Below are 27,307 nucleotides of genomic sequence, written 5' to 3' on the forward strand. Positions count from 1 at the left end.
CCCCTCCCCCATATTTCCATAGCTTTCACTCGTTTAACAAATACACTGTGCCTAGATGTTTTCAACTTTGACTATGGGCATTCCTCTGGCAGTTAGCCTAACCTAAATTGATGATAACAAATTTGGCCTTGAGTCTTATATGCTACCTAGGTTACATATAGATATAAATCATATGAAAACATATTTTGATTTGCAAAGAAATAGGTGTCAAGGTGTCACACTTTGTTAAACTGAAAAACTAACTATGGCTGATTGACTTGCAAACTAGTCTGCTTTAGTGCATGATTCTGACCACATATACACAGATTAAATATAAAGATAGCTGAAGAAAACTCACAATTTGAAGGTATGTTGTTGTACGCAAGCAGAGGTTCGCTGTTCAAAAGTACTCGGTTTACTACAATGGAGAACACACATGCTCTTACCAACCAACTAAAGCAAGACAAGGTATGTCTGAAGTTTGTTAGCAATGGTCTACCGTGCATTACACTGGAGGCAAGTGAAGGTGAAGAGATGGTGCCTTTGAAAAATTGGACCAAATAACATTGCTACCCAACCCTTACCCACCCCCCCCCCCACCCACCCCAAATAGTAAGTACAGTACTACAGCTACAGGCATATGTGGTACAGTCATTGTAATATCACTCAATGTATATTTCCACTATCACAGCATCTCTGATATGGTTTCTTGTTTTGTCTCCTCATTGAGTGCAAAGATTGATTCCTGAGTTGTTCGTTTTCAGCAAACCCTCTGTCACCTCTCAGGCAGTAAACCCACAGAACTGAACGGCCAGACCTGTAATACAAATGAAAGAAACTGTTTCATTCACTGGTGGAATGACAATAGGTTAAGGGCCGGCATTTATTTGCAACATATACATATATAATGACGGCAGTCTTTAAAGAGAACTTCCACTCCAGCCTTTTATAACATCTTCCCAACAGTTGCAGGTGAAATTCCTGTTTAACTAACTATCAAAGATGTATGGATATAAGCTGCACAGGTACCTTATAGATAGCTCTGCCTCGTATAAGTCCCACTGGTATGGGGCCAAAACATCTAGAGTCCATAGAATTCCTTCGGTTATCACCTTCAACCCATACATGGCCTCTTGGAACCTAAGGATCAAGGCAGTGGAAAGTCATGGAATGAGCTGCTTGCTTTAAATATCTTTTGTTAACTTATAGAATTCTGTCAAAATTAGAAAAATACTGAAAAATATTTGCTGATGTTTGTGATGTTTGCTGAGGTTTGTTAGATAAAAAAAATTGCCATTGTTTAAACAAAAATAAAGATTTTGGTATACTCTGATCAGTCTAATGACAATGTAATAATTGAAAAAGCAAAGTGAGGTTTAACAACACATTATTTTGTTGTTTTGATGTTGGGGTATAGCAGTATTATACTTAAGGCTTTTAGAAGTGTCACAGCATGAATGGACCCCATTGGCAAAATGTAAAGAGGTTTACAGACCTCTAAAGTCAGCGGTATTGCTCCCCCCTCCTCCCCCCACCACTTCCCCATCATCAAGGGATCAAGTGATACTCCCCCCCTCTTCCCCCACCACTTCCCCATCATCAAGGGATCAAGTGATACTCCCCCCTCTTCCCCCACCACTTCCCCATCATCAAGGGATCAAGTGATACTTCCCCCTCTTCCCCCACCACTTCCCCATCATCAAGGGATCAGGTGATACTCCCCCCTCCTCCCCCCACCACTTCCCCATCATCAAGGGATTAAGTGATAGCAAGTCCAATAATGGTCACTCATGTTCTAACATCATATGGAATCATTAACCAGGGTTAGTATAAGTTGATAGGCTATTTTAGCCTTTCTCTACATCTCAGAAATAATCTGGAGTTCCAGAATCTTTTTGAGAAATACTTTTCAAAGCTTTTAGCAAATTGATTGGTGAGGGGAGGGGGGGGGGATGGGCAATACTGATAACATTTAAAGTAATATTGGAATAATTAATAATTTTATTTTCATACAAGGTACTGTAGTATTAAATCACAGTATCAAATGGCAAATTTTGCATATCTCTGAAGACTCTGTACTTCCAGGAGAATCTCTCTCATTAATTAGTGTCAAAGTTAATTAGTAACTAAATGGTAAGGTTTTTGTTAAAACACATCATACGACCCATTGGCTACTGTAAGTTTACATGTAATAAACTTGTAACCTGGACAAAAGTGGAACACTATTAAAGTTACACTAGAAAGGGAAGTCTGCTGTTTTTGGAAATTTACACATGTGCAGGTGGACATAACTTATAAAAATTTAGGAAGCAGTGAGAAGCAAATTCTAAACAAGAATTTGTTGAATGCATCCAATAATTCTTACATATTGCCTCATTCTAGTAAACCTCCAGGACGTTTCATCAGGCATATGGTCAAATTCTAAAGCAACAACTCTCTTGCAAAGGAAGCAGTCAGGATTCAGTGGAGACTTGAAAACGACCACATCACCCCTGTGAAAATACAAAAGCAAAATGTTTCAGCTTGTTGTGATAAAGATCATACTCTTAGAATTAGATAGTAGGTATGAGCATATAAGAATGCTAATTAGATCATACATGTTGGGGAAATAATGGTTACATCTCACAACAGATGGAATCCATGAAACTCTTTATAGATGGGGAGACACTTCAGTCATAATTAACACTGAGTGATAATTTATTATTATACCATTAAATCGATCCTTCCATGCAACCTTGCAGGGAGGAGAATCTTATTTACCTGTTCACCTTGCACAGAAGTCTAGTGCTCACATGCTCCGTCAGGAGAACGCTATCATCTTCGACAGTAGGAAGCATTGAGGGACCAGTGCACTGCAAAACAAAGAGAAATCTATATCAAACAGGATGCTAGTGATCAGTATCAACAGTAGCTATCTCAGTTTCCTTCTTTCTCTTTTGCACATGCTGTGACTCTTGCACAAAAACCATTAAAACAAACAAGAAATTTAAATAGGGTATAAGACTTCTGGATTATCCCCAAAAGTACCAGTGTACAGCTTTTCTGACAACAGTGATACAGTAACTGAGAACTGTAAAGAAAGTTTATTATACTTTATATCCGGATTTTCCATGGACATGTCCTCTGCTGTAAGTACATGAGTGCCCATTTGGATTTTCAAAATTCAAAATAATAGTTAGGTTCTTATTCATAGCGTTGTAAGATAAATAGAGACAAAGATTGTCTGGATGGTGATTCGGCAATCTAGCTACTCCAAGTGAGAAGGAAATTTTAAGTGTCAATACTAATGGTGATTCAATATTCTAAAGATTGACTAAGTGGTAACAAATATGATGCCATTTGAAGCAGGTAAACTATATCCTTTATTTTAAAATCACTTCAACAAAAATGTGTAGGAACCCAAACTTTAACTTAGACAACTCCCCACCTGGGCCATGACCACTTACCCACGTAAAATCCACAATGTACTCGGTCACAAAATGTGTACAACAATAAATCACTCCACCATACTTGCCAAGTTGAAGTGACCATTGGAGAAGTTTTGCCATGGCTTCATATATATAACCATATAATGTATCATAACTGCACAGCTGAAAATATGAAACAAAGTACATTTTAAGATTCAGTTCAGAAAGCTTCCTGATCATAACTCAAAATAACTTGAACAAGTCGTATAAATATCTTTTGCATAACTCTGTCAAACATTCGAAAGTCTTGAGTTTTACTTTCTATGGTAGCTTGTAAAATGTTACCCTAATTAAAACAAGACATTCTGCCAGAAGAAAAGACAAAACAGAGAAAACTATGTTGTGAAAATAACTGACCTACAGTAGCCTAGGCCTAATTTAATATTCACTTTATTTCTGAGCAAACACTTCATAGGTTAATATTGTTCAGCCTGAGCTGATTGGTACTAAAGTTAATTCAAAATATAAGAAGCTACAGTACTGAATACAGAAAGCTTTTGCTGCAAAAAAATACACTTTTACAAAACTTCTACACAGGCTACAGCCTACAGTATTATTACACCACAACTGAGTTTGAAGATTTCGCATATCTGGTACCAAATATAATGGGCACATATTCAACATCATTAAAATGTGACAAACTTCAGAGTAACTATATTAATTAATAACAATGGCTTAACACAGTAATTTCAAAGAGCTGGAATATTTTTCATTGCGGACTTACAATGTCTGCACAGTAAGACTTAGAGTTAATGTAACTTCATAAACGTACTTCCCGAACCCATCAGGTTCTCTCGAAGTTGCTACCGCCTCTGTATAGGTCTTTGTTAGTGATGATTGCACCTCATGGTGTTGTACATGCGACCTTGTATTTTCATTCTATGCAAGGTGTATTTTGAACATGCACATGAAACTAGAAAATCAATACGTCAGATACACAGTGACTATCTAGTATTGGTGCGCCATAACAAAACACACACTGATGGAACAGTAATTCATCAATGAAAGGATGATACAACTACGCTTACCTGTAATGGAACTGATAAAACAACATCCCGGCTTGGTAGTCACAGGATATATGGCAATCTGAACTATTAATGCTCAGCAATTACAAAGTTAACTGACCTCTGAAGTTTCAACATTCCGAAATTTCGCTCATCTAGTCCTTTTGTACTGTTGTGTAGCCTTCCATATACATTCTACCTGAATTATTTGCAGGTTCAGTACAAGTCGACCTACTGTAGGCCTAAGTGTTAAATTATTAACGTGTTTATTAAATTATTAATGAATACAAATATAACGATCCATAACACTACACTCACTTTGGTTGGCCTACTATTGTAGCATGGTTGGCTCATAGTTGACGCACTTTAGAATTTGATCAACGATGGCTATCAAGGAAAAATCCAAATCACTCAACAGTAGGCTATGCGCTTTCTGGTCACTTCGCCCAACAACCATTTCGCCCGACTGTCATTTCGCCCAACTAGCATGGTCATTTCGCCCAACCAGCATGGTCATTTCGCCCAACCAGCATGGTCATTTCGCCTAACCAGCATGGTCATTTCAGTCATATTCAGTCAGAATAGTACCACTCTTTCTATTTCACTAATCCACAGCTGTCGTTCTGCTTGATGACTTCGATCAAGCGTTTATCAAGTCCGCCAGGCGTTAATCAAGGGTATTGTTCACAGCAGTTAGGTGTTAATAGTTCTACATAGTGTTAATCTAATGTTATACAAACAAAGGGGAATCAGTCTCCATAAAAACCTATCAAACCTAACCCCTAAAACATGATCCATCCTACCAACTGTTACCACGACTTCAAGTTTCCTTAATATTCGTTTCGTATCCCGTAACGTTAACCAATTCCCAAACGTTTCCTTATTAAATTGACCAAACCCATAGAAGTATTCCCGTCCGGGAGTAGCTGCAGAATACTGCGCTGGATCCGAGATTGTGGTTTTGACGGAGACAAACAACGTCCAACGCCGTCTTATATTGTGCTTGAGTAGATGGCGTTATTATAGTATTGTTAAGATTATTGGACTGATATTTTTTCCCTACAGTATTTTCGAGTGTACAATGCAATTTTTGTGGTAAGATGATCCTTGAACATACACGTAAAATTAATTTATAAGAATGCACTGTGGAACTTAAGCCTATCCGTAAATAAGTTAGCGCCATCTATCCCTTATCCACTTTTACCTCGTAGCCCGTAGCACCTATTTTGGTTAAGTTTCAATAACGCAGGGTATTCGACAGCTATTCCCCTGTCCGTTATATTGAAGTAACTTTAATCAATGTTGGTCGAAATAACCAGCAAGGTTGGGAGAAATGACCATACTGGTTGGGCGAAATGACCAACAAGGTTGTGCAAAATGGTAAGGTTGATGGAAATTGCAGTTGGGCGAAATGGTTGTTGTGCGAAGTGACCAGCTTCCGTCTATGCGTACTTCATACGTGTGCTGTAGTTCCTCAGAAATGTAATGATCTCAAAATATTTATTGTTCTGTGCCTACGCAATGTACAATTGAGCAGAATTTGACCACAAAATGTCTGCCGTGTCAAGTTCTCACATACTTGAAATTGGCACATTCGCTGATAAGCCAACAATAAGTATATCCATTCATGATTGACTCTGACAGGTCAGGTCCCAGAGAGCTGTGGTATCATGTTGAGGTATTTTTGGTTCTTTTTAGGGAGTAAGAATTTCAAATGCCACAAATATGTGCAAAACTGTGGGGAGGATATTAAAAGCTTAAAAAAAAACACAATTTGATCAGCACATAGCTGAAATGAATTAAAAATCATGGAATATGTAACTCTGCTTCGCTGCAAAAAGTTTAGGTTGCCTGCTGTATCGTTGCTACAGTAGTACTAAGGTTTGTCAAATTTGTAGGTGTGTAATTATATATGAAGCCTTTACTTAACTGTGTATCTAGCCTTGGCCTAACTACTGTATTTATCGTGCACAATCATGACGATATAGTTTTTTGACAAAATTTTTACCTATTTGCAGAGAATCAGCAAATTTCACAGATCACAATAATAATTGGTTTGACTGTGGCAATGTTTACATTTCATGGTCAAAATTTAAAGTATGGGATGTCATCACCTGGATTCACAAGAGCCACAAGTAAAAAACAAGCATGGTCTGGATTATTTCTTACCAAAAAAAATAGAAGGAAATTAGAGGGAATCTAAGTGTTACTGTACATTGAGTAATTGAAATAACATGGGGGAGTGAGTAAGGTACAGTAGCTATGTGTTTGGAGTAATATACTGTTGAGACAAAATGAGTAAGGAAACCAGTGTAGGATGATGTATTACCATAGATGTCTTGTAACCTGCAAAAATAAAATACAATGGGAGCACAAGGCATAGTCATAAAGTTACCAATGATGACTACAAAATCCATAATTCTACTTATAAATGCTTATTGTGTACATCTACAATAATTTACAATATTCAGCCTGCATGGTTATTCACTGATTCTTACAGCATTTGCTTCCCAAAAATAATCTTGGTGTAGTCCAGTCAAGATGGCTTTGAGAGGAGTTTATTCCCTGCAATTTAATCAGGATCAAGGTAATGTATTTAATTCTGCTTTAATTTACAGTCCATTTACACTTAGAATTGTTGTTTTCAAACTTTATCCACCAAATGCTTAATTAGATATCTTGGTTGTATGTTGATAGGGGTTGATTGGGATTCTAGTATAATGTTTACTTATGTTCCCTTAAATACTGTTGTTAATAGGGGTTGATTGGGATTCTAGTATAATGTTTACTTATGTTCCCTTAAATACTGTTTTTGATAGGGGTTGATTGGGATTCTAGTATAATGTTTACAGTATGTTCCCTTAAATACTGTTGTTGATAGGGGTTGATTGGAATTCTAGTATAATGTTTACTTATGTTCCCTTAAATACTGTTGTTGATATGGGTTGATTGGGATTCTAGTATAATGTTTACTTATGTTCCCTTAAATACTGTTGTTGATAGGGGTTGATTGGGATTCTAGTATATGTTTACTTATGTTCCCTTAAATACTGTTGTTGATATGGGTTGATTGGGATTCTAGTATAATGTTTAATTATGTTCCCTTAAATACTGTTGTTGATAGGGGTTGATTGGGATAATGTTAACTTATGTTCCCTTACAGGTAAATACTGTTGTTGATATGGGTTGATTGGGATTCTAGTATAATGTTTACTTATATTTTCCCTTAAATACTGTTGTTGATAGGGGTTGATTGGGATTCTAGTATAATGTTTACTTATGTTCCCTTAAATACTGTTGTTTAATGTAAGCACTTAATGATTTGTTCGCTCTCTAATTTTTATGAATATTGCAATGTAACTACTTTTGATTTCTCTTCTCTGGAAAATTATGAAAAAATAACTTTGTTTTACATTTTTTGTTTGATCAGGATGTTTCTCATGTGCGATGGAATCTGGTGTTAGAATCTATAATGTAGAGCCCCTCGCTCCAAGGCTTCGATTAGGTTTGTATATGAATTAATTTATTGACCACAACCATGTTTTGTACTGTTCAAAATAAGTGGAGACTTGTGGTAACTATGAAACATCATTTTCTCTAATCCTGTATATCAGATATATTCTTTGGTAAAATGTTGGCTCGTTATTTTTCGGATCATCTATCGCTAATATGAAGCACTGAGCTATTCTTTTAAATTCAGTTTTAATACTCATAGGACTCTCACACACATCAAAGTTTGATAAATTTCAGTCTTACTGTATTTTTAGTAAATTAATTGCCAATCAATTCCACAAATTCATACAGTGTATACTAATGATATCCAACTTCCAGTTGTGTAATAATGAACTGCCAATATCTGCTACTTGTTTCATATTTTAGAGAAAGATGTTGTTGGCAGTGTCACCAGAATAGAAATGCTCAATAGAACCAACCTAATTGCTATTGTCGGTAAGTAAAAAGATGACCCACCCATTAGTATCTTTATGTGACAGTGATGTAGACAAGTAGTTTTATCCAAGTAACTGGTACTTCAGAGTTTCTTAATTCTGGAGTACCAGCGTCCAATTACTTCTCTCTTTTTTATCTGATTCCCAAACTTTAAAAATCCAAGAACAGAGTACAAATATGTTTTTATCAGAGTACCTTTGATGTATTTAATATAAAAGAGCTTTGTGCTTGTAACTGCTACTGTTGTTGATTAAACAATTGAATATAGAAATGATTTCTTGGACCTTGTTATTCTGTGCCAATTTCGGTCAATATGTCTCAATACAGTATTTTCAAAAACTCCTCATATTGGAATCGCATGTTAGAAGTATTTTTTTACTGAGATGAACATACTGTTTTGCAAGAAAGGCATTTTTAAGTGAGCAAAGGGTACTTGAAATTTAGTACAAGTACTTTAACATCTGAATATGAGTACCAAATGATGAGTACAGATACGTTTTAATACTCAAGTACTCAAAAGTGAGCACAAGTACTTGCAAAGATTATGCAAGTACTTGCAAAGATTATGCAAGTACTTTTTAAGTACAATGACGCTAATATACAGTACGAAGCATGCCTGGCGTCAACCCTTGTGAAAAGCTCCTAAATTTTCCTCATGGAGTGATTTTGTAAGGCAAATTTAAATATTAAATGGGAAAATTGTAATTTTACCAAAAGGTGTTTCTCTTTTGTTAAACTTCTTTAGAAGTGAATATTAGGCTTTACTGGTTTACAATTTATGTTGCCTAATATTTTTCGCTTCCAATATGAAACATCCGGTTACATTTATTTTATTTCAGGAGGAGGAAAAATGCCAAAGTTTGATGAAAACACAGTCCTCATTTGGGATGATTTTATGAAGAAATTTGTCCTAGAGTTGACATTTCCAGCTTGGGTCCTAAATGTGAAACTCAGAAAAGATAAGTAAGTATAGTAATGGTCATGTTTGCTTCGAAAGGCACGCATAATTTGTCTGAAAGTTGAAAAAAAAAAATTAAACACAACTGCTCAATTTTCATATATATTACATTGATTCCCTGTTCTGTTAACACCCTCCACCTCTTCCCATACCCAAGTTTCTTTGTCTGTCTTCCTCCTTTTGTTTTAATAATTGAAGTAGTTAATTACAGTTTCCTCAATTTAGTCCTGTACTCTACTAAATTTTGACCACATTGGAAGCACACTACAGCCATGATCAAAGCTTTAGTAGGTATTTCCTGAACTCTGTTTTACACATCTACTGTTTTATTTTCTTTCTCTCTCTCTCTTTAGGATAGTTGTGGTTCTCTGCAACCAAATATATGTATATAGTTTTCCAAATGATCCACAAAAGCTTTTCACATTTGACACCAGGCCAAATCCTCAAGGTAAAGAATTTTTTTTTCTTTTTCTTTTTTCTGACAGTTTCAAAGTAAATGTATACCTCTTGATTGTAGGTGTAATTTCTTCCTCCAAAAATGTTACTCAGGTGATGGAAAGAGAAAGATCAAGAAGGAGGTGCGGTGGCCGGGGGGAATCAATATTAACGAGAAGGGGACAGATGGTTCTTCCTGATGTGATCAAACTTTCAGGTTGTCAGGCTTCTCAAGCTTTACATTATACAAGCACTGCATATTTGGTGACTCAATTCCATTTGTGTGTTACAGTAAGGTGACCATATTTTCCTGACTGGAATCAGGGACATTTATTGCATGACTGATATGGGGGAGAGGTGGGGGAGAGGGGAAAGGTGCTTAGATGTAAAATGGTGATACTTAGAAGCACTTTTTAAATCAATTTTATTTTCAAAAATGTAGCTTTTTCTTAGATGAAATTTTCTTACTTTACGTGCTTCTTTAAGAGCTCGTGAGTTGCTCATGCTCACACTATAAGTGTCGTTGTGTCGCCGTAGTTGCCAATTATATGGTCGAAAGATACTAGATCGATCTAGCATATTTTAACAGTGTTTCCACTTTACACTGGCCCACCTGAAATGCTGGTTATAAGTTCCGTTCTGCGACTGCACACGTGACTAAATTTTGTTTTTTAAATTATTTTACTAATAATGTGGGATATTTTCGAAATTCCTGAACAATTTGACGAATCGGGGACATTTTCGGGGACACTTGTTTATCAGGGACAGCAGACTGTAATCGGGGACTGTCCCCAAAAATCGGGGACGTCTGGTCACCTTATGTTACAGTATCTCCTTTGGTTATTCCTGCAGGTGTCTGTGCTCTTTCCCCTTCCAGTGATCACCAGATATTAGTCTTTCCTGGTCACAAGCAAGGCAGTATACAGATTCCAGACTTGAGTGTAGTAGAATCAGGCTTTTCCAGTTCTCCTGTCACTATCAATGCCCATCAGGGTGAAATCCAGTGTATTGCAATAAACCAAGAGGGTACACGCGTGGCAACAGCATCATCAAAGGTAACAAAAGGGGCAAGGGAAGGGGGACATTGAATGGATACTACATGGTGTTTACCTTTAAAGAGAGATCGGAGCAGACCAAGTTAAAGCTGTTATAGCAGTGTACTATGGAGACCCAACCAACTTGCATGTCTGAGGTTACTAGGTTTTTTAAAAAGGAAATTTTTCTTTGTTGGTTCCAAGAATAATGACTATCAACTTTGAGAGAGATTTTTATGAATACTTGCTTGTAACACATACTGTAACTGTATAAACATAACAGTTTTTCTTGAGGTGGCTGTATCACTATTGGTAGTTTCTCAGGAATGTCAGGGAGTTATATACAACCATGGAGGGCAATAGTTATGAAAATGAAGTCAAGGCACAACAAAACTTGCAAACAGACACCATGGCTGCGGCTATGAATGGCATCATGTGAGTGTGGTTGGGTTGAATAACAGCTGTGTGCACCATTTGGACAAGTAGAAATACTTGAATTAGTTTCTGACATGGTGCCCTAGACTCCCTTGATTGCATTATTCATCTGGTGTGGTGGGTGAGGTGTGGAGTGTAGGGTCGGGCAGTGTGCAGTAGGGTTTGTATAATTGTAGTTGTGAATTGCTCAGCTGATTTTTCAACAAAGGTTACTTACATGTGTTGTTAAGAAGTTTTAAACAATAATGGAGGAGAGTTATATTTAATCTAGGGTTAAATTGCTGCAGCTATGCTTGTGCTGACACAACAACAGAATTACATGACTCTACTCTTTGACACATGTTTCCTTTTATGCAGGGGACATTAATCAGAGTATTTGACACTACATCTCGTAAGCAGCTAGTGGAGCTTAGAAGAGGATCTGACCCTGCTACCCTTTACTGGTAAGGGGGACAGGTTATCCTTCAATAAAATCCTTGTTTGCATGTAAATCACAGCAGAAGGCAAAAGATTCATTGTAAACAATTGTTGCAAAAAACTGTTTTCTTACGTAGTTGTGAACTGCTTTATTTACATTGAAAGTACTTGTATGCCAGTTTTCCACCACATACAAGAGTCAGTAGACCTACAAAGTGTTAAAATAAATGATAATTGCAATTCATCCAAATGCTGCATTTTCCATGATGTTTTTGTCGCTTAAAGAACCTGTAACTGTTTCTATGAATTCTAAATCTTGTCCCTGAAATAGTTCTCACATTAGTGTCAAACAGATCCACTAGCAGATTGGACATTTTGGAAAAAAGAAAGTGTTCTGGCATTTAAAGTACTCCAGAAGTATATGTGGTTGCACCCCTTCTCTATGCCCTGATTTAAAATTTGAGGGGGGAGGGGGCATGAAATTTGGCTTACATCCATTCTAGGGAGGGGTCAAAGTGGGGGGGGGGTGGTAAGGGAGCTTCAGTGCAGAGTTATGCTATCATTTCCATCACTTCAACTACATTTGTGTATTACAATTCAATCTTGGCCAAGTAAACAACTTAGGGTACATACAAGTGGTGCTTTGCCATCCCGTTTTGACCCAAACATTTCTGTAGCAGAACTCTGAACCCCCCTCCCCTCTTCACCACTAATTATGGCTACTTCATTTTGATTTTGACTGCATTTTAGAGGCTGTAGAAAAAACATAGAATTCAGTTATTAAACAACATCAATAAGAAATTATTTTATGGGTTGGAGATTTTATTCTTGTCTGTTTTCTCTTGCTGCAGCATCAACTTCAGTAACGATTCATGCTATCTGTGTGCATCTAGCGATAAAGGCACTGTCCACGTATTTGCCCTGAGTAACACCACATTAAACAGAAGATCAACGTAAGTAGTCTCATGCTATCTGTGTGCATCTAGCGATAAAGGCACTGTCCACGTATTTGCCCTGAGTAACACCACATTAAACAGACGATCAACGTAAGTAGGCTCATGCTATCTGTGTGCATCTAGCGATAAAGGCACTGTCCACGTATTTGCCCTGAGTAACACCACATTAAACAGACGATCAACGTAAGTAGTCTCATGCTATCTGTGTGCATCTAGCGATAAAGGCACTGTCCACGTATTTGCCCTGAGTAACACCACATTAAACAGACGATCAACGTAAGTAGTCTCATGCTATCTGTGTGCATCTAGCGATAAAGGCACTGTCCACGTATTTGCCCTGAGTAACACCACATTAAACAGATGATCAACGTAAGTAGTCTCATGCTATCTGTGTGCATCTAGCGATAAAGGCACTGTCCACGTATTTGCCCTGAGTAACACCACATTAAACAGACGATCAACGTAAGTAGTCTCATGCTATCTGTGTGCATCTAGCGATAAAGGCACTGTCCACGTATTTGCCCTGAGTAACACCACATTAAACAGACGATCAACGTAAGTAGTCTCATGCTATCTGTGTGCATCTAGCGATAAAGGCACTGTCCACGTATTTGCCCCGAGTAACACCACATTAAACAGACGATCAACGTAAGTAGTCTCATGCTATCTGTGTGCATCTAGCGATAAAGGCACTGTCCACGTATTTGCCCCGAGTAACACCACATTAAACAGACGATCAACGTAAGTAGTCTCATGCTATCTGTGTGCATCTAGCGATAAAGGCACTGTCCACGTATTTGCCCTGAGTAACACCACATTAAACAGACGATCAACGTAAGTAGTCTCATGGAACGCAGACTTCCGAGTGGTACTTGGTGGTTGGTACTCAGCAGTTTTTTTCATTATAGAAGTATGTTCAACCTCGCAAAACAATGTGGTTATGCTAATGAGCTGTACTTTGAAATTTGTGTTCAAGCACTTTCATCATAACATTTTTGAGGTTTTGTCACAAGAGTACTTCTTAAAAGCCTCTGTGTATGATGGCATCTCCTAAACCAGCCATACAGTGAAATTAACTAGTCTGTCGTACATTGGATAGTGGAGCAGTGTGTATTTGCCTATGGCTACGAACAAGATTTAGCCAGTTTTCAGTTGCTGGCTTTAGGCAACAGTACAGTTATTCAGTGTGTGACAGTTCATGATATGTCCATTTTCAACAAAGTTATTACCAATCCTGGAAGAAACAATGTTTGCATAATTACGAGTTTTCACCATCAAAAACTAAAACCGGACAGTTAATTTAAGTTATGTCTTTTTCAGTCGGGTATAGTGTGCAGATGGTTTTAAAATCTTGGTTGGTTGGGATGTAGAATTCTCAATGTAACTTCTCTGGTTGACGTCCTAATGTAATAGATTGTAGCTCTTTTACCTATGACCTTCAGTTTATGCATTTTAGAACACATATATACATTTGTATATCCTGAATTAATTTCATTGGTGGTTGACAACAAGGGAAGTAAAACAAAGCCAGTCTTATACAGTCTGTTTACAACCTTTCCCTGTCGAAATATTCACTTTCTTTTAACAATTGGAAGTATTTTGTACATGAAGCAAGTTGGACATTATCAGCTGGGTATGTTCAAACTGCTAGAAGTTGTCAAATGGTCATTTCCTCCAGGTTCTGACAATTCCGATTCTATGACAATATTGAGGATTGTTCAGATAGAAACTTCAATATCTCTGGGTGGGTAAATGCCCTTTGGGTGGTAATAAAAAACTATTTGAGTTTATATAGCTATTACAACTTTATTTTAGAGCATTTTTCATGGAAATCCTGATTGTTTTTTTTAGGATGATATATACAGCCAATCAAAACTCATGAAAACTGACTGTCACTCATTATTACATTTAAGTTCTTTTGTTTATTTCATGTTCACTCCAAATATAGACTTGCCAAGGTTGGAATCAAAGGCCAGTACGTGGAATCTCAGTGGGATTTGGCTAACTTTACGGTTTCGGCAGAATGTGCGTGTATCTGTGCCTTTGTGCAGCCGTCCTCAATCATCGCAGCCTGTGTCGATGGAACTTTCCACAAATACGTATTCACTCCGGAAGGCAGTTGTAACAGAGAGGCATACGATGAATACTTAGAACTCGGCGACGATGAAGAATTTTAAACTCATGTTATATGTGGACTGAGGTACAGCTGTATCTGCCTGTGTTTGGTACTCTGGAAGGTATATGGCAATGATAGATGATGAAGAATTTTAATGGTGGATTGAACTCATGTTATATATTGAATGGGGTTTGTTGAACCATATCTTCTTGTGTTTGGTACTCTTCTGCCTGTATCTACCTGTTTTTGGTACCCAGTAGGGTATATGGCAATGATAGATGATGAAGAATTTTAATGGTGGATTGAACTCATGTTATATATGGAATGGGGTTTGTTGAACCATATCTTCTTGTGTTTGGTACTCTTCTGCCTGTATCTACCTGTTTTACCATATACCCAGTAGGGTATATGGCACTGATAGACCTGTGTTATGTACAATGCTTATGTAAATGTTAGTGGTGATGACTCGTATTCAATAGTTAACCAGACACTGCTCTTATTAATAACTGGGGTTTGTTCAACATCATTACAGTCTCCAGTGGCAAATAAATGTATCATAGAGCAATAGGCACAATTGGTGAGTATGTACAATACATCGATGAAGACAAAGTTAGTTTATCGATATGCAGGTCTCGATCAAGATTTTTAGAGGCACTTATTTACTCCAGAAGTCAGCTGAAAATGTGAGAATTGGGAGATCAGTTATGCTGTAAGACTTGCATCATGGATTTCATCTATTTGGTTAATGTGAAGCTTGTTCATACATGGCCAATAATTAGGATCTGTTTATGAACCTACCTGCATCTAAAAGGTACACATTTATAAACCGTATACGGATAGAGATTCATACCTTGGAGCAGTTTTGAAAGTGGATAATCTTCACTTTTTCGAAAAGCATGCGCATTCCTGGAGTAGCTATAGACAATGGTATTTAGTGATTCTTGTATACCTCAGGGATGAGACTGAGCCGGGGAAAAAAAATCTGAAATTTATCGATCGCCGTCCTGGCGGAGGGGTTTAAGGGGAGTAGGTGTCCCCCTCCCCTTTAGAATTTTTTTGTCAGGTAAGGAGGGCTTAGATGCAAAATGGTGGACTCTAGATGGAATCTATCACATCACGTCACTCGCCAAAAAAGTGTGGAATTTCTGCTTGTATAATTTATCCATTAGCTTTTTTGAACCAAAAAAAGGCTTTTTTCTTGCTTTGTGCTACTTGATTCCACCACTGGTCAAATTCGGTGTTCCTTCCCTTCACAGTCCAGCATGTTCGGCAAAAAAAAAATCAAAAAAATAAAAATCAAAAAAATCAAAAAATTTAAATTAAATCAAAAAAATAATAAAAAACGCGAATTACGAGAAAAAACGCGAAAATGAAAAAAAAAAAATCGGAAATCCGCGTTTCCGCGGAAGAGTCTCATGCCTGATACCTGTGTGCATCACCCTGTAACATATTAAATGCGTCACATTTTAATATTCAATTAATATGCTTCGTACAATTATTCCATGTTTGTGTTTTGACAAATGTTTGATGCCAACTGCAAATCAGGGAATACTTTATCTGGTAGATTGCTTACCAGTGCAAAGATAGTAGAGTACTCTACCTAATAGTAGAGTGCTCTACCTGTGCAAAGTATAGCAGTTTACCTACAGTATGTACAGAAACCATTGACAAAATTCAGCCTTCAAAACTACTAGATTTGAACTCTAAATTAAATTATTCCTCCAAGTTACACAACAGTTCATTAGACTCACTACTCAAAGTCTCATATTAAATCATTTTGAAAAGTTTTGATTTTCATTTCTGTCTGCAGTTCATACTAGTATGTAAATAGTCTGGGGCAATTGTGTAAAGAATTGAGTGGATTCAAACTTGTCAAATAAGAGGAATTACTAAAACAAATAAAGAGCTGCTTAAGAGAATGTTTTGTTTTATGATCACAATGAAAGTGACTGCTCTGCCTATTGCACAACTAATGGTGTCGACTTGTGAATGATACATGACTTCACCACCTTCATACTGTATATATTAGTCCTGTGCCAAATGACACAAGATGATGAAAGAAGTTTATTTGCTATAATGCTATGTAGGTTTCTCAGATCTGGACACCAAAAGTACAGCATGCATACATATACAGTTTTAACTTCAGATGAGCTGTATTAAAATGATCTATGTATTTCACATCCAATATCCGACATCAGTTGATGAGTCCCCACCAGCATTGAAAGCCAGGATTTGTTCCTATCCTTAAGTCAAAACAAGATCCAACATAATGTACACTATTGCAGAATAACATTGTAAATAAATATTGTAATAATTATATATCTTCTAATATTTTGTAAATAAATATTAGAAGAAAAGGTAAACAATACAACCTGTTAAAACCATCAGTTCTCAATATCTGATAAATGTGTTTGTGTCTCCATTTTCTACTCAATTTTGTGATTCATTGCAAACTTGGATAACTTGTAATATGCTCAGATTGAAAGATAACATCACCTTTGAAAATCTGAAAGTATTCTCCTTTTCATATTTCTGTGGTGAAAACATGTTAATGATACCAGCATAAAGAAGTCAAGTGCAAATCTAGGACAAGCTTGGAGAGCAGCCATTTGCAAATGAAATGTAAAACATGACAGCTTTGAATAATATGAAGCGATTTCTGATAACAAAATAAATCAAAGTATCTACCAGCTTTGAATACATTTTTTTGTACGAAGTACCAAATGTTCGGTTAATATTAATTAATATACATGTATGCAAGCGGCAAATCTTCATATATATTTGGCATACAAAATAGATTATGTTGTGATGCTTATTTTGCTGTCTAGCGATGGTGTACATTAGCTCATGCAAGTTATGTAACATCACAAACTGACACAGAGACATCGGACAGAGAGAGTGACTAATTACCAGGTTGTTTTGGATACATATTTATTCACGGGATATTTGGAGTAAAGGGGAAATTTCCCTAGACCTGTTCCTTGTCCTAAACTCAATAAATCAAGTACAACTTCTGACAGAAAATATTAATAATACATGAAAAAAGAAACTGCTTAATCAAACATGTATGACTAATAAGGATTCTGGAAGGTTCATTAAAGGGGAACAAACTTGAAGGGGTTGGCCTATATAATGCCAATGCTGCAGTTATACCATTTTTCAATGCATGCATTTATGACTTTTTACTTATGGAGTAAAAACCTGGTCAATACTGGCAAGCAGCTGCTCTATAGGGAGCTCAACATTTACTTTGGCAAACCCGCAACTACTGTATTGATTAGCCTTAAAATGTTCTTTGTTTATATAAGTTCTCCATTGAATCTCTTGTGTGGCTCAGGCCCGAGTTTGCCTAGTCCATCAATGTGCAACCAGACTGACACAAACAGTTACCATGATCACTGAAACAATTCTCAATGTGCAGCCAGACTGACACAAACAGTTACCATGATCACTGAAACATTTCTCAATGTGCAGCCAGACTGACACAAACAGTTACCATGATCACTGAAACAATTCTCAATGTGCAGCCAGACTGACACAAACAGTTACCATGATCACTGAAACAATTCTCAATGTGCAGCCAGACTGACACAAACAGTTACCATGATCACTGAAACAACTCAGGTGCACCTCTTTCAAACCCCTTTGCTGATTCTCCAGCCACATTTACAACCACTTTACCCCGAGTGTGACCATTTTCAACCTTTTTAAATGCTAAAGGCAGGTCCTGATAATCAAAAACTTCATCAATAGCAGGCTTTATCTTGCCATCCTCAGCCAGCTTAGCCACCTCTTTCAATGCAAATCCATTTGGTTGAGCAAATGCCCATCTGAATGTTGCCCCTGCCCCTGCAAATTTTCTTGACTTCTTAAAGAGTTCTAAACTTGATGAAAGTCCACCTAACAGAGGTCCCTTTTTGTCGATTTCATTGAGAAAAGGAGTTATAAGTGTAACATATTTTGCATAAGCTTTTTCTTTGATAACCTTGATAGCTAAGTCTTCAACTGCTTCTGTGGCTGCATTGAGGATGAAATCATATTTTCCATGTTTCAACAATTCTTGTAAAATGTTTGGTGATTTATAATCTACTGCATGGTGGGCTCCTAACCTATACATCAAATCAAAGGCATTTTCACTGCATGTTACAGTTACATTGGCTCCCCATGCATTCAGCAACTGGACACCAAATGTTCCTATTCCACCAGAACCACCAAAAATGAGAGCTCTTTTGCCTAAAGCGTTTTGGGGACGAAATTTTGCCACGGCATAAGCTGCACTCCAGTTAGTAATTGCCACATATGGTATGGAAGCAGCTTCGATATGGGTGAGATTCTTTGGCTTGCGGCTAAGTTCTTCCATTCCACAGACAACATATTCTGCGTGGCATCCTGCTTTGACAGCATTGACAGAAGTCCAGACTTCATCATCAACTGCAACGTCTTTCACTCCTTTACCAACATCGACCACTACGCCAGAGCAGTCACGACCAAGGGTCAATGGAAATTCATCTCCAGGTTTTACTCTGCGGGCTTTGTTCAGAAGGGCTGCACCATAACCACCTCTGGTCCTAACATCTATAGGATTGACACTTGCAGCATAGACCTGTGGAATAGATTAATATATAGAAACTTAAAATATATTTAAACAGGGTTTCCCCTGGGATTTCTTGTGTGAAAGGTAACTGGCTGGTGACACTGGCGGACATGTGCATATCTGGGGGCATGGTCGCCTGAAAAATTTGTTAAACATCCTAATGTCAATCATCCTTACAATAAATTAGATACAAATGCTATGTTAAATAGGCAGAAGAACATTTATTTGTTGCTATAATTTAGTGTCCACAGCCAATTTTTCAATATTAGATGCTGGCATGGGTAAAAAAGTTCGATTTGCACAATCAGTGCATCTTTTATACCTTCAAGGGGCTAGCAATTTGAGGGGCATTAGGTTTCCAAATCTTATTGAATTAAACCTGGGACACTACAGTATCTGCACAGCAACAAAGCCCTACCATGGTGAAAATGATTCTGGAATCACTTAATAAACAAAAAGAAAGGGAAGACATTTTTCATGAGATAAATCTTACATCAGAGATGAAGGCACATCGTCAAAACAGGGTGATCTGCCAAATTATGCCATGTACAGCTCTCAGTTATAACCAAATATGGCGAGTTTTATGCCATGTACAGCTCTCAGTTATAACCAAATATGGTGAGATTTAGGGATGCACTGGATCCAAATTTTGGATCCGGCCGGAACCGGATTTTGCCGGATAGTACCTGAAATTCGGCCGGATAAAATCCGGCCAGAACCAGATTTTTTCATTACACAATTTAAGAAAATCATTTATAAGAAGTAGAAGTATGAAACAAAGAGCAAATCTTAGGTGAGGTACACGCAAAGTATAAAGAAGGTGAAATTAAGACCCCATTTATGAGATTAAATATGACTTGCAGTGGTGTAATCTACATTCTTTAATAAAATAACTACAATATAATTTTTGACAAGCTTGATACAGTATGTAAATTTGTTTGCTGGAAAAATACTGCATACTACAGTACCTATGAAGTTTCTTTTAAAATGGGAAGCTACATTTCACAAATCTCATACCTTATACTGAATAAAAAGATTATTTAATTGTTGTAATAACACTTACTATCTGGATTTAGAATTGTCTTTTATTATTCATTATCTGTAAAATAAAAAGCATTGTATCTTTCCAGAAGTGGAAGAAACTTCTTATCTATCTTTTATCTATCCTTTAAAATAGAATTGAATGTTCATTAGAACACAAAATGATTTAGGTTTTTTTCATGAACTTTTAGGAGCTTTCAATATTATACTTTCAATATTATACTGATGAAGGCTGCAAGAAATGATTTCACTGCAAACTGTATTTGTTGTATATAGCTTCATATTATTACAGGTGGCATACTCCTATTAGAGTCTATATCAAACCGCTCGATTGTTCTCCTTCAGGAAAAGTGCCAAAAAGCAGCAGGGGAACATCTTTTGTGACTTGTTATCAATCATAATCTAGTTTTTTTGTGGCTTGCATGTTGAAGAGCATGAATGGAAGTACATGTGGTGAGAAAATTGGGTCAACTGAGGCAATTTTAGACCCCTTTAGGCCTCCCGGGAGCAGCGTAGGAAATTTGTTTACCACTGAGTGAAGAGGTTTGTTTACAAGTGACGAAAACTTCCGGCTCGGATAGCAAAAATTCTTCACGGTCATGGTACGGAAAATTGATGGTGCCATGAATGGCCAACTTGTCAGCTATCTGTTGTTTACAAATCCCGATGATCCAGTTTTGGCAAAGAACACCTTCAATTCTCTTTCTTTATTCAAGTAGAAACTTAACAGTTGCACTGGAGTGACATGCAATATCAGTTTAACATGTTCCAAACAGTTCAGGAATACATTGGGGTATGTCCTGTGGGTCAGTTTGGGAGGAATCAGCTGAGCTAAACAAAAGTAGTTTTCATCACTTTTCAGAGCCAGAGACGAAAAAACCCTCACCGCTGACCCTTCTCTGGATGATGTTTCTGCAGGTAGGGCAAGCCAGACCAAGTGGACTGTGATCAGGGATACCAATAATACCTGCAAGAATCATAGATGCACCCAAATTGGTCAAGCTTATCAAAATTGGTGACTGGAAGTGTTGTTGCAGACATAGACCTGGTTACTGCTTACACAGTATTGCTCATATGTGTATTTACACACTGCACCTTGCATACTGAAATCTCTGAAAATACATCTTTATGGACCTAAAATGATAATTGCATAGAATTCTGTTGTGGTTTATATTGTGACGACTATGAAAAGTATCATTTTGGTAAAAAAAAAAAAAATCATTTTTCACTTAAGGTGGCATACTCCTATTAGAGTCTATATCAATCCGCTCGATTGTTCTCCTTCAGGAAAAGTGCCAAAAAGCAGCGGGAGAACATCTTTTGTGACCTGTTATCAATCATAATCTAGTTTTTTTGTGGCTTGCATGTTGAAGAGCATGAATGGAAGTACATGTGATGAAAAAAATGGGTCAATTGAGGCAATTTTAGACCCCTTTAGGCCTCCCGGGAGCAGCGTAGGAAATTTGTTTACCACTGAGTGAAGAGGTTTGTTTACAAGTGACGAAAACTTCCGGCTCGGATAGCAAAAATTCTTCACGGTCATGGTACGGAAAATTGATGGTGCCATGAATGGCCAACTTGTCAGCTATCTGTTGTTTACAAATCCCGATGATCCAGTTTTGGCAAAGAACACCTTCAATTCTCTTTCTTTATTCAAGTAGAAACTTAACAGTTGCACTGGAGTGACATGCAATATCAGTTTAACATGTTCCAAACAGTTCAGGAATACATTGGGGTATGTCCTGTAGGTCAGTTTGGGAGGAATCAGCTGAGCTAAACAAAAGTAGTTTTCATCACTTTTCAGAGCCAGAGACGAAAAAACCCTCCCCGCTGACCCTTCTCTGGATGACGTTTCTGCAGGTAGGGCAAGCCAGACCAAGTGGGCGGTGATCAGGAATACCAATACAACCTGCAGGAATCATAGATGCACCCAAATTGGTCAAGCTTATCAAAATTGGTGACTGGAAATGTTGTTGCAGTCGTAGACCTGGTTACTGCTTACACAGTGTTGCTCATATGTGTATTTACACACTGCACCTTGCATACTGAAATCTCTGAAAATACATCTTTATGGACCTAAAATGATAATTGCATAGAATTCTGTTGTGGTTTATATTGTGACGACTATGAAAAGTATCATTTTGGTAAAAAAAAAAAAAATCATTTTTCACTTAAGGTTGCATACTCCTATTAGAGTCTATATCAATCCGCTCGATTGTTCTCCTTCAGGAAAAGTGCCAAAAAGCAGCAAGGGAACATCTTTTGTGACCTGTTATCAATCATAATCTAGTTTTTTTGTGGCTTGCATGCTGAAGAGCATGAATGGAAGTACATGTGATGAAAAAATTGGGTCAATTGAGGCAATTTTAGACCCCTTTAGGCCTCCCGGGAGCAGCGTAGGAAATTTGTTTACCACTGAGTGAAGAGGTTTGTTTACAAGTGACAAAAACTTCCGGCTCGGATAGCAAAAATTCTTCACGGTCATGGTACGGAAAATTGATGGTGCCATGAATGGCCAACTTGTCAGCTATCCGGCGATGGGTAGCGTTTAGCTAGTGAAAACTTTTATCTAGACTTAGAGACCACATTACTTTTGTGATTTAGTGTGTAAGTCAATGGGGCTTTTAATGGGCGTATGCTACCTTAAGCAAAAATGCCAAATTTTTCATTTTAAGTGCTAGAAGTCCCAATTTTGGATCAAAGTAGTTGCTATGGTGTGTAAAAATGGTTTTCAAGCAAACGTCAGAAAATTTCAAGCTTGGGTGATCTTTACGCATAAATTAGTATTACAGCCTTAAAGTACCACAAAGAGCATATGCGTTTCCATACATTAGGCTAGAATAGCCTTCTGAGCATTTCTAACCAGTTTTCCTCCCCAATAAATATTGGGTCATTAAGCCTTGACCTACCAAAGCTTCCGTAGTATGATTCCTGCCTTGAATCTGCTAAGTTAGGTGCCAAATGCACGAAATTCAAACTCCTTCAGAATCAGAACAAAATGCCTGCAGTGTGTTTGACGTGAACGACTAAGTTCAGTGAAATTTGACATCTGTGGGCACCTAAAGTACATGGTAATCATACTTTGGGTTATTTTTGCTAAAGTTGGAAGTACCTGGTGTTTAACTAAGGACAAAAACTCAGTTTCAATGCATGAAATACCCCTAATGTTGTTAGCTTAGGCCTAGGCCTCAGGTTCATAATGGCGCTACGTTAGTATCCTAGACCAAGTCTACACCAGCTGTAACACAATGTTGTATGAGGTCTGTATCCTAAGTGGAGTGGCTGCTGAGGGCTAATACCTTGCACAGAGAATGTTTTGAGTCTTATTTAGCAAATAATCCACAAAGGTATGCATTTTCTGCTTCTGCCAATGTGCATCAAGGGGTTTTTGAGCCTACTCACTCCTCATTAGCTTTCTGTTGTTTTGTTAATTTCAGAGAAAGTTGATGTGCTAAGTCCTCAGCATGCACAGCGATATACTTTGAATGGGTGTGGTATCAATGGACTCAATTGGTTAGATGAGGTAACAACAAATCCCAAACAACTCTGACAGCAGAAAGAGATATCCTGATGCTTCCATGGGAGATCTACTGTAGTAACTATAGGAACCAGTGCTTGCCACCAATGGAAAATAAGGTAATTTGACGTTGTTGTTCTCTGCCGAGCAACAAATTTGAATGTTTTATCATGAAATAGGCCCCCCTATCCACCTCTCTTCTCTTATAACTGTCTTTAATACATTGTAACAACCTACTGTACAGTATGCACAAACCTTTAAATGGACTGGATATGCTATTGAGGTGAACAGTGTATCTAGATAGCATTCCAGTAAGCTTTCCTTTTGACTACTGTAATACTGTTACAGTGAGGCTGTTGTTTACAAATCCCGATGATCCAGTTTTGGCAAAGAACACCTTCAATTCTCTTTTTTTATTCAAGTAGTAACTTAACAGTTGCACTGGAGTGACATGCAATATCAGTTTAACATGTGCCAAACAGTTCAGGAATACATTGGGGTATGTCCTGTGGGTCAGTTTGTGAGGAATCTGCTGAGCTAAGCAAAAGTAGTTTTCATCACTTTTCAGAGCCAGAGACGAAAAAGCCCTCACCGCTAACCCTTCTATGGATGATGTTTCTGCAGGTAGGGCAAGCCAGACCAAGTGGACTGTGATCAGGGATACCAATAATACCTGCAAGAATCATAGATGCACCCAAATTGGTCAAGCTTATCAAAATTGGTGACTGGAAGTGTTGTTGCAGACATAGACCTGGTTACTGCTTACACAGTATTGCTCATATGTGTATTTACACACTGCACCTTGCATACTGAAATCTCTGAAAATACATCTTTATGGACCTAAAATGATAATTGCATAGAATTCTGTTGTGGTTTATATTGTGACGACTATGAAAAGTATCATTTTGGTAAAAAAAAAAAAAATCATTTTTCACTTAAGGTGGCATACTCCTATTAGAGTCTATATCAATCCGCTCGATTGTTCTCCTTCAGGAAAAGTGCCAAAAAGCAGCGGGAGAACATCTTTTGTGACCTGTTATCAATCATAATCTAGTTTTTTTGTGGCTTGCATGTTGAAGAGCATGAATGGAAGTACATGTGATGAAAAAAATGGGTCAATTGAGGCAATTTTAGACCCCTTTAGGCCTCCCGGGAGCAGCGTAGGAAATTTGTTTACCATTGAGTGAAGAGGTTTGTTTACAAGTGACGAAAACTTCCGGCTCGGATAGCAAAAAATCTTCACTGTCATGGTACGGAAAATTGATGGTTCCATGAATGGCCAACTTGTCAGCTATCCGGCGATGGGTAGCGTTTAGCTAGTGAAAACTTCTATCTAGACTTAGAGACCACATTACTTTTGTGATTTAGTGTGTAAGTCAATGGGGCTTTTAATGGGCGTATGCTACCTTACAGTAGTTGTATTATTTTGGTTGATCTTTAGAAACAGTGGGTCAGACCATTGAGAAAATTAAATTAAACATGTTAAACCTAATTTTTCCTTACTTTGAATGTTTTAATTAATTGTTGGAAATGGTTTACATTGATTTAAGTTAATACCAACACCTTTTTAAGGAATTATTCAGGCCAGATTTTGAAAAAGATCCAGCCAGATTTTGAAAAAGATCCGACCGGATTTTGATATAAATCTGGCCGGAACCGGATAATTGCTCACTATCCGGCAGGATACTCCGGCCGGACCGGATATCCGGTGCATCCCTAGCGAGTTTTATATTAATTTGATGAATAAAAATAGTGATTTGTTGGTGGCATTCGACTAAGGTGTGATGTTGTAAATTATGTTAAACTTGTAAGCTAGTGTGCCATTTTCCATATAACCATGTGGGCTATATTACAATGGATATAACTCTACAAGACAATTACCTTGATGAGAACATCATGTGGCTTTGATACAGTAGGTTTTAGCGTCTCAACCATCTGTAGCACTTGGTTTCCTCCATACTTTCCGATTTGCCATGCAGAAGATGTTAACGGTTCGGCTGATTGTGTTGAGTAAAACCTGCTTCTTCCGTAGACTGCTTGATTATGTATGGGACGAGTTCCACGACAATGATTTGTACAGATTGACGATGAAAATAACATTAGCCTCATAGGCCTAGTGTTACTCTTTGCTTTGGTGGAGACGTAAACATTTGCACTTTCATTACGAAGAGAACTTTCCATACTCTTACGATGGAGAACTTCACGAAATGAAATAGTCTTTGAAAGAAGAACACATCCCTGACGCATGCATACCATCGTCTTATATTTACAGCCTAAATTAAGCGACTTCAAAGAAATAGTGTTCAACGTGGTGCGGAATGTCGCAACTTACTCCTCAGAGACTAGGTTTAATTCGCAAGTATTTCATGCTTAAGTTCTCCATGGATATTACCCTACTGAGGTACATTTCAAAAGCATGAGACACTTGATAGGGAAACAATGGCTGCATGAACGTAAGTTGACTATTAAAGGGTGTGAAGACTCGCGCAAAAAGAAACGTCTAATGCCGGTAATCTTATTATTTAGTCTAACTTTTGTGATCATAATGCAACTGAGGTCAAACTTATGTATAGCACTAAAAGTAGTTATTTGGAGTCTAGTCGAAATAATGACAGAAAATTGTCGGACGAAGGTGATATTCAATGGTGCAAATTTTTAAAAATTTTAACTATTCACCAAAAAATATAAAACTTTTATATTGCACATATCCAATTAGTTCCATACAACTTGAAAGATGAATTTTCGAGTTATTATAGCCGACATTCCTCGAGAAATTAAGATACACAAGAAAAAAGTTGAAAATAATTCATAAATGACTCTCCTTAAATCTGGAGTCCTACCTATAATTTTCAAGTAGTTTTCAATTGGTTACACCATAAGCTCACCTAGATTAATATGGGGGCCGGGGGGGGGGGCGGACTCTGGCAGTGGTGGCCCACCAATATAAATTACCCGAATTTTCCATCCCTTACATATGAAGTGCATGATACCTATCATTTTCCAGTAGGTTTCAACTGGTTACCTCATAAGCTGACCTAGGTCATGGAGGAGATGGGCATTTTGGGGGTACCTGGCAGGGGGACCCCACTAATAGAAATTACTGGAAATGCCCATCCCTTACATATAGAGTCCTGTCAAGTGGTTACCTCATGAGCTGACCTAGGCCATCCGTGAGGGGTCAACTATTGATGACTGGCGAACCTACCCCACCACCAATAATCACTGGCGATGGCAATGTGTTGCCTTGGGGCCACACCTGCCACATGGTACTTACTTTGATGGGGTTACCAATGAAAGCTGATCTAGTTTAGCTTTTAGGTGAATTTAAAGTTGCCCTCCCAGCCACACCCACCACTGCAGGTATGCCAGTCGACTGGTTTCATATACAGGAATGCACTGTGAACAT

The 27,307-nt window shown here is 37.7% G+C and overlaps 3 protein-coding genes and 1 long non-coding RNA gene across 8 annotated transcripts; 2 read left to right on the forward strand and 2 right to left on the reverse strand.

Moving 5' to 3' along the window:
- Positions 1-589: 589 nt before the first annotated feature.
- LOC139969940 (mitochondrial inner membrane protease subunit 1-like) lies at positions 590-4,331 on the reverse strand. Of its 3 annotated transcripts, none has more exons than XM_071975363.1 (6): positions 4,219-4,331; positions 3,426-3,569; positions 2,740-2,831; positions 2,345-2,471; positions 1,009-1,119; positions 590-796 (listed from the first exon to the last, which is right to left on the reverse strand). In XM_071975363.1, the coding sequence occupies exons 2-6, from the start codon at positions 3,525-3,527 to the stop codon at positions 755-757; spliced, it is 474 nt and encodes a 157-aa protein (XP_071831464.1). In that variant the 5' UTR covers positions 3,528-3,569; positions 4,219-4,331; the 3' UTR covers positions 590-754. The 3 variants fall into 3 exon arrangements, with proteins under 3 accessions (XP_071831464.1, XP_071831465.1, XP_071831463.1); XM_071975364.1 differs by having other exon boundaries at positions 3,494-3,569; positions 4,171-4,310; XM_071975362.1 differs by having other exon boundaries at positions 4,171-4,306.
- A 53-nt stretch (positions 4,332-4,384) lies between these two features.
- On the forward strand, positions 4,385-17,845 carry LOC139969939 (WD repeat domain phosphoinositide-interacting protein 4-like). Its single transcript, XM_071975361.1, has 10 exons — positions 4,385-4,664; positions 6,951-7,037; positions 7,881-7,955; positions 8,330-8,398; positions 9,238-9,361; positions 9,710-9,804; positions 10,644-10,846; positions 11,618-11,703; positions 12,529-12,630; positions 14,582-17,845. Exons 2-10 carry the CDS (start codon positions 6,992-6,994, stop codon positions 14,808-14,810), a joined length of 1,029 nt encoding a protein of 342 aa, XP_071831462.1. The 5' UTR covers positions 4,385-4,664; positions 6,951-6,991; the 3' UTR covers positions 14,811-17,845.
- Positions 17,466-26,256, reverse strand: LOC139969936 (reticulon-4-interacting protein 1, mitochondrial-like). Its single transcript, XM_071975356.1, has 2 exons — positions 25,783-26,256; positions 17,466-19,352 (listed from the first exon to the last, which is right to left on the reverse strand). Exons 1-2 carry the CDS (start codon positions 26,155-26,157, stop codon positions 18,357-18,359), a joined length of 1,371 nt encoding a protein of 456 aa, XP_071831457.1. The 5' UTR covers positions 26,158-26,256; the 3' UTR covers positions 17,466-18,356.
- On the forward strand, positions 19,359-25,768 carry LOC139969941 (uncharacterized). Of its 3 annotated transcripts, none has more exons than XR_011793833.1 (3): positions 19,359-21,399; positions 23,822-24,020; positions 24,470-25,768. It is a non-coding gene; the product is annotated as an uncharacterized lncRNA (long non-coding RNA). The 3 variants fall into 3 exon arrangements; XR_011793832.1 differs by having other exon boundaries at positions 21,209-21,302; XR_011793834.1 differs by lacking the exon at positions 19,359-21,399 and adding an exon at positions 22,293-23,455.
- Positions 26,257-27,307: the final 1,051 nt, after the last annotated feature.

The sequence above is a fragment of the Apostichopus japonicus genome, chromosome 7 (assembly GCF_037975245.1).
Source record: "Apostichopus japonicus isolate 1M-3 chromosome 7, ASM3797524v1, whole genome shotgun sequence".
Taxonomy (NCBI): Eukaryota; Metazoa; Echinodermata; class Holothuroidea; order Aspidochirotida; family Stichopodidae; genus Apostichopus; species Apostichopus japonicus.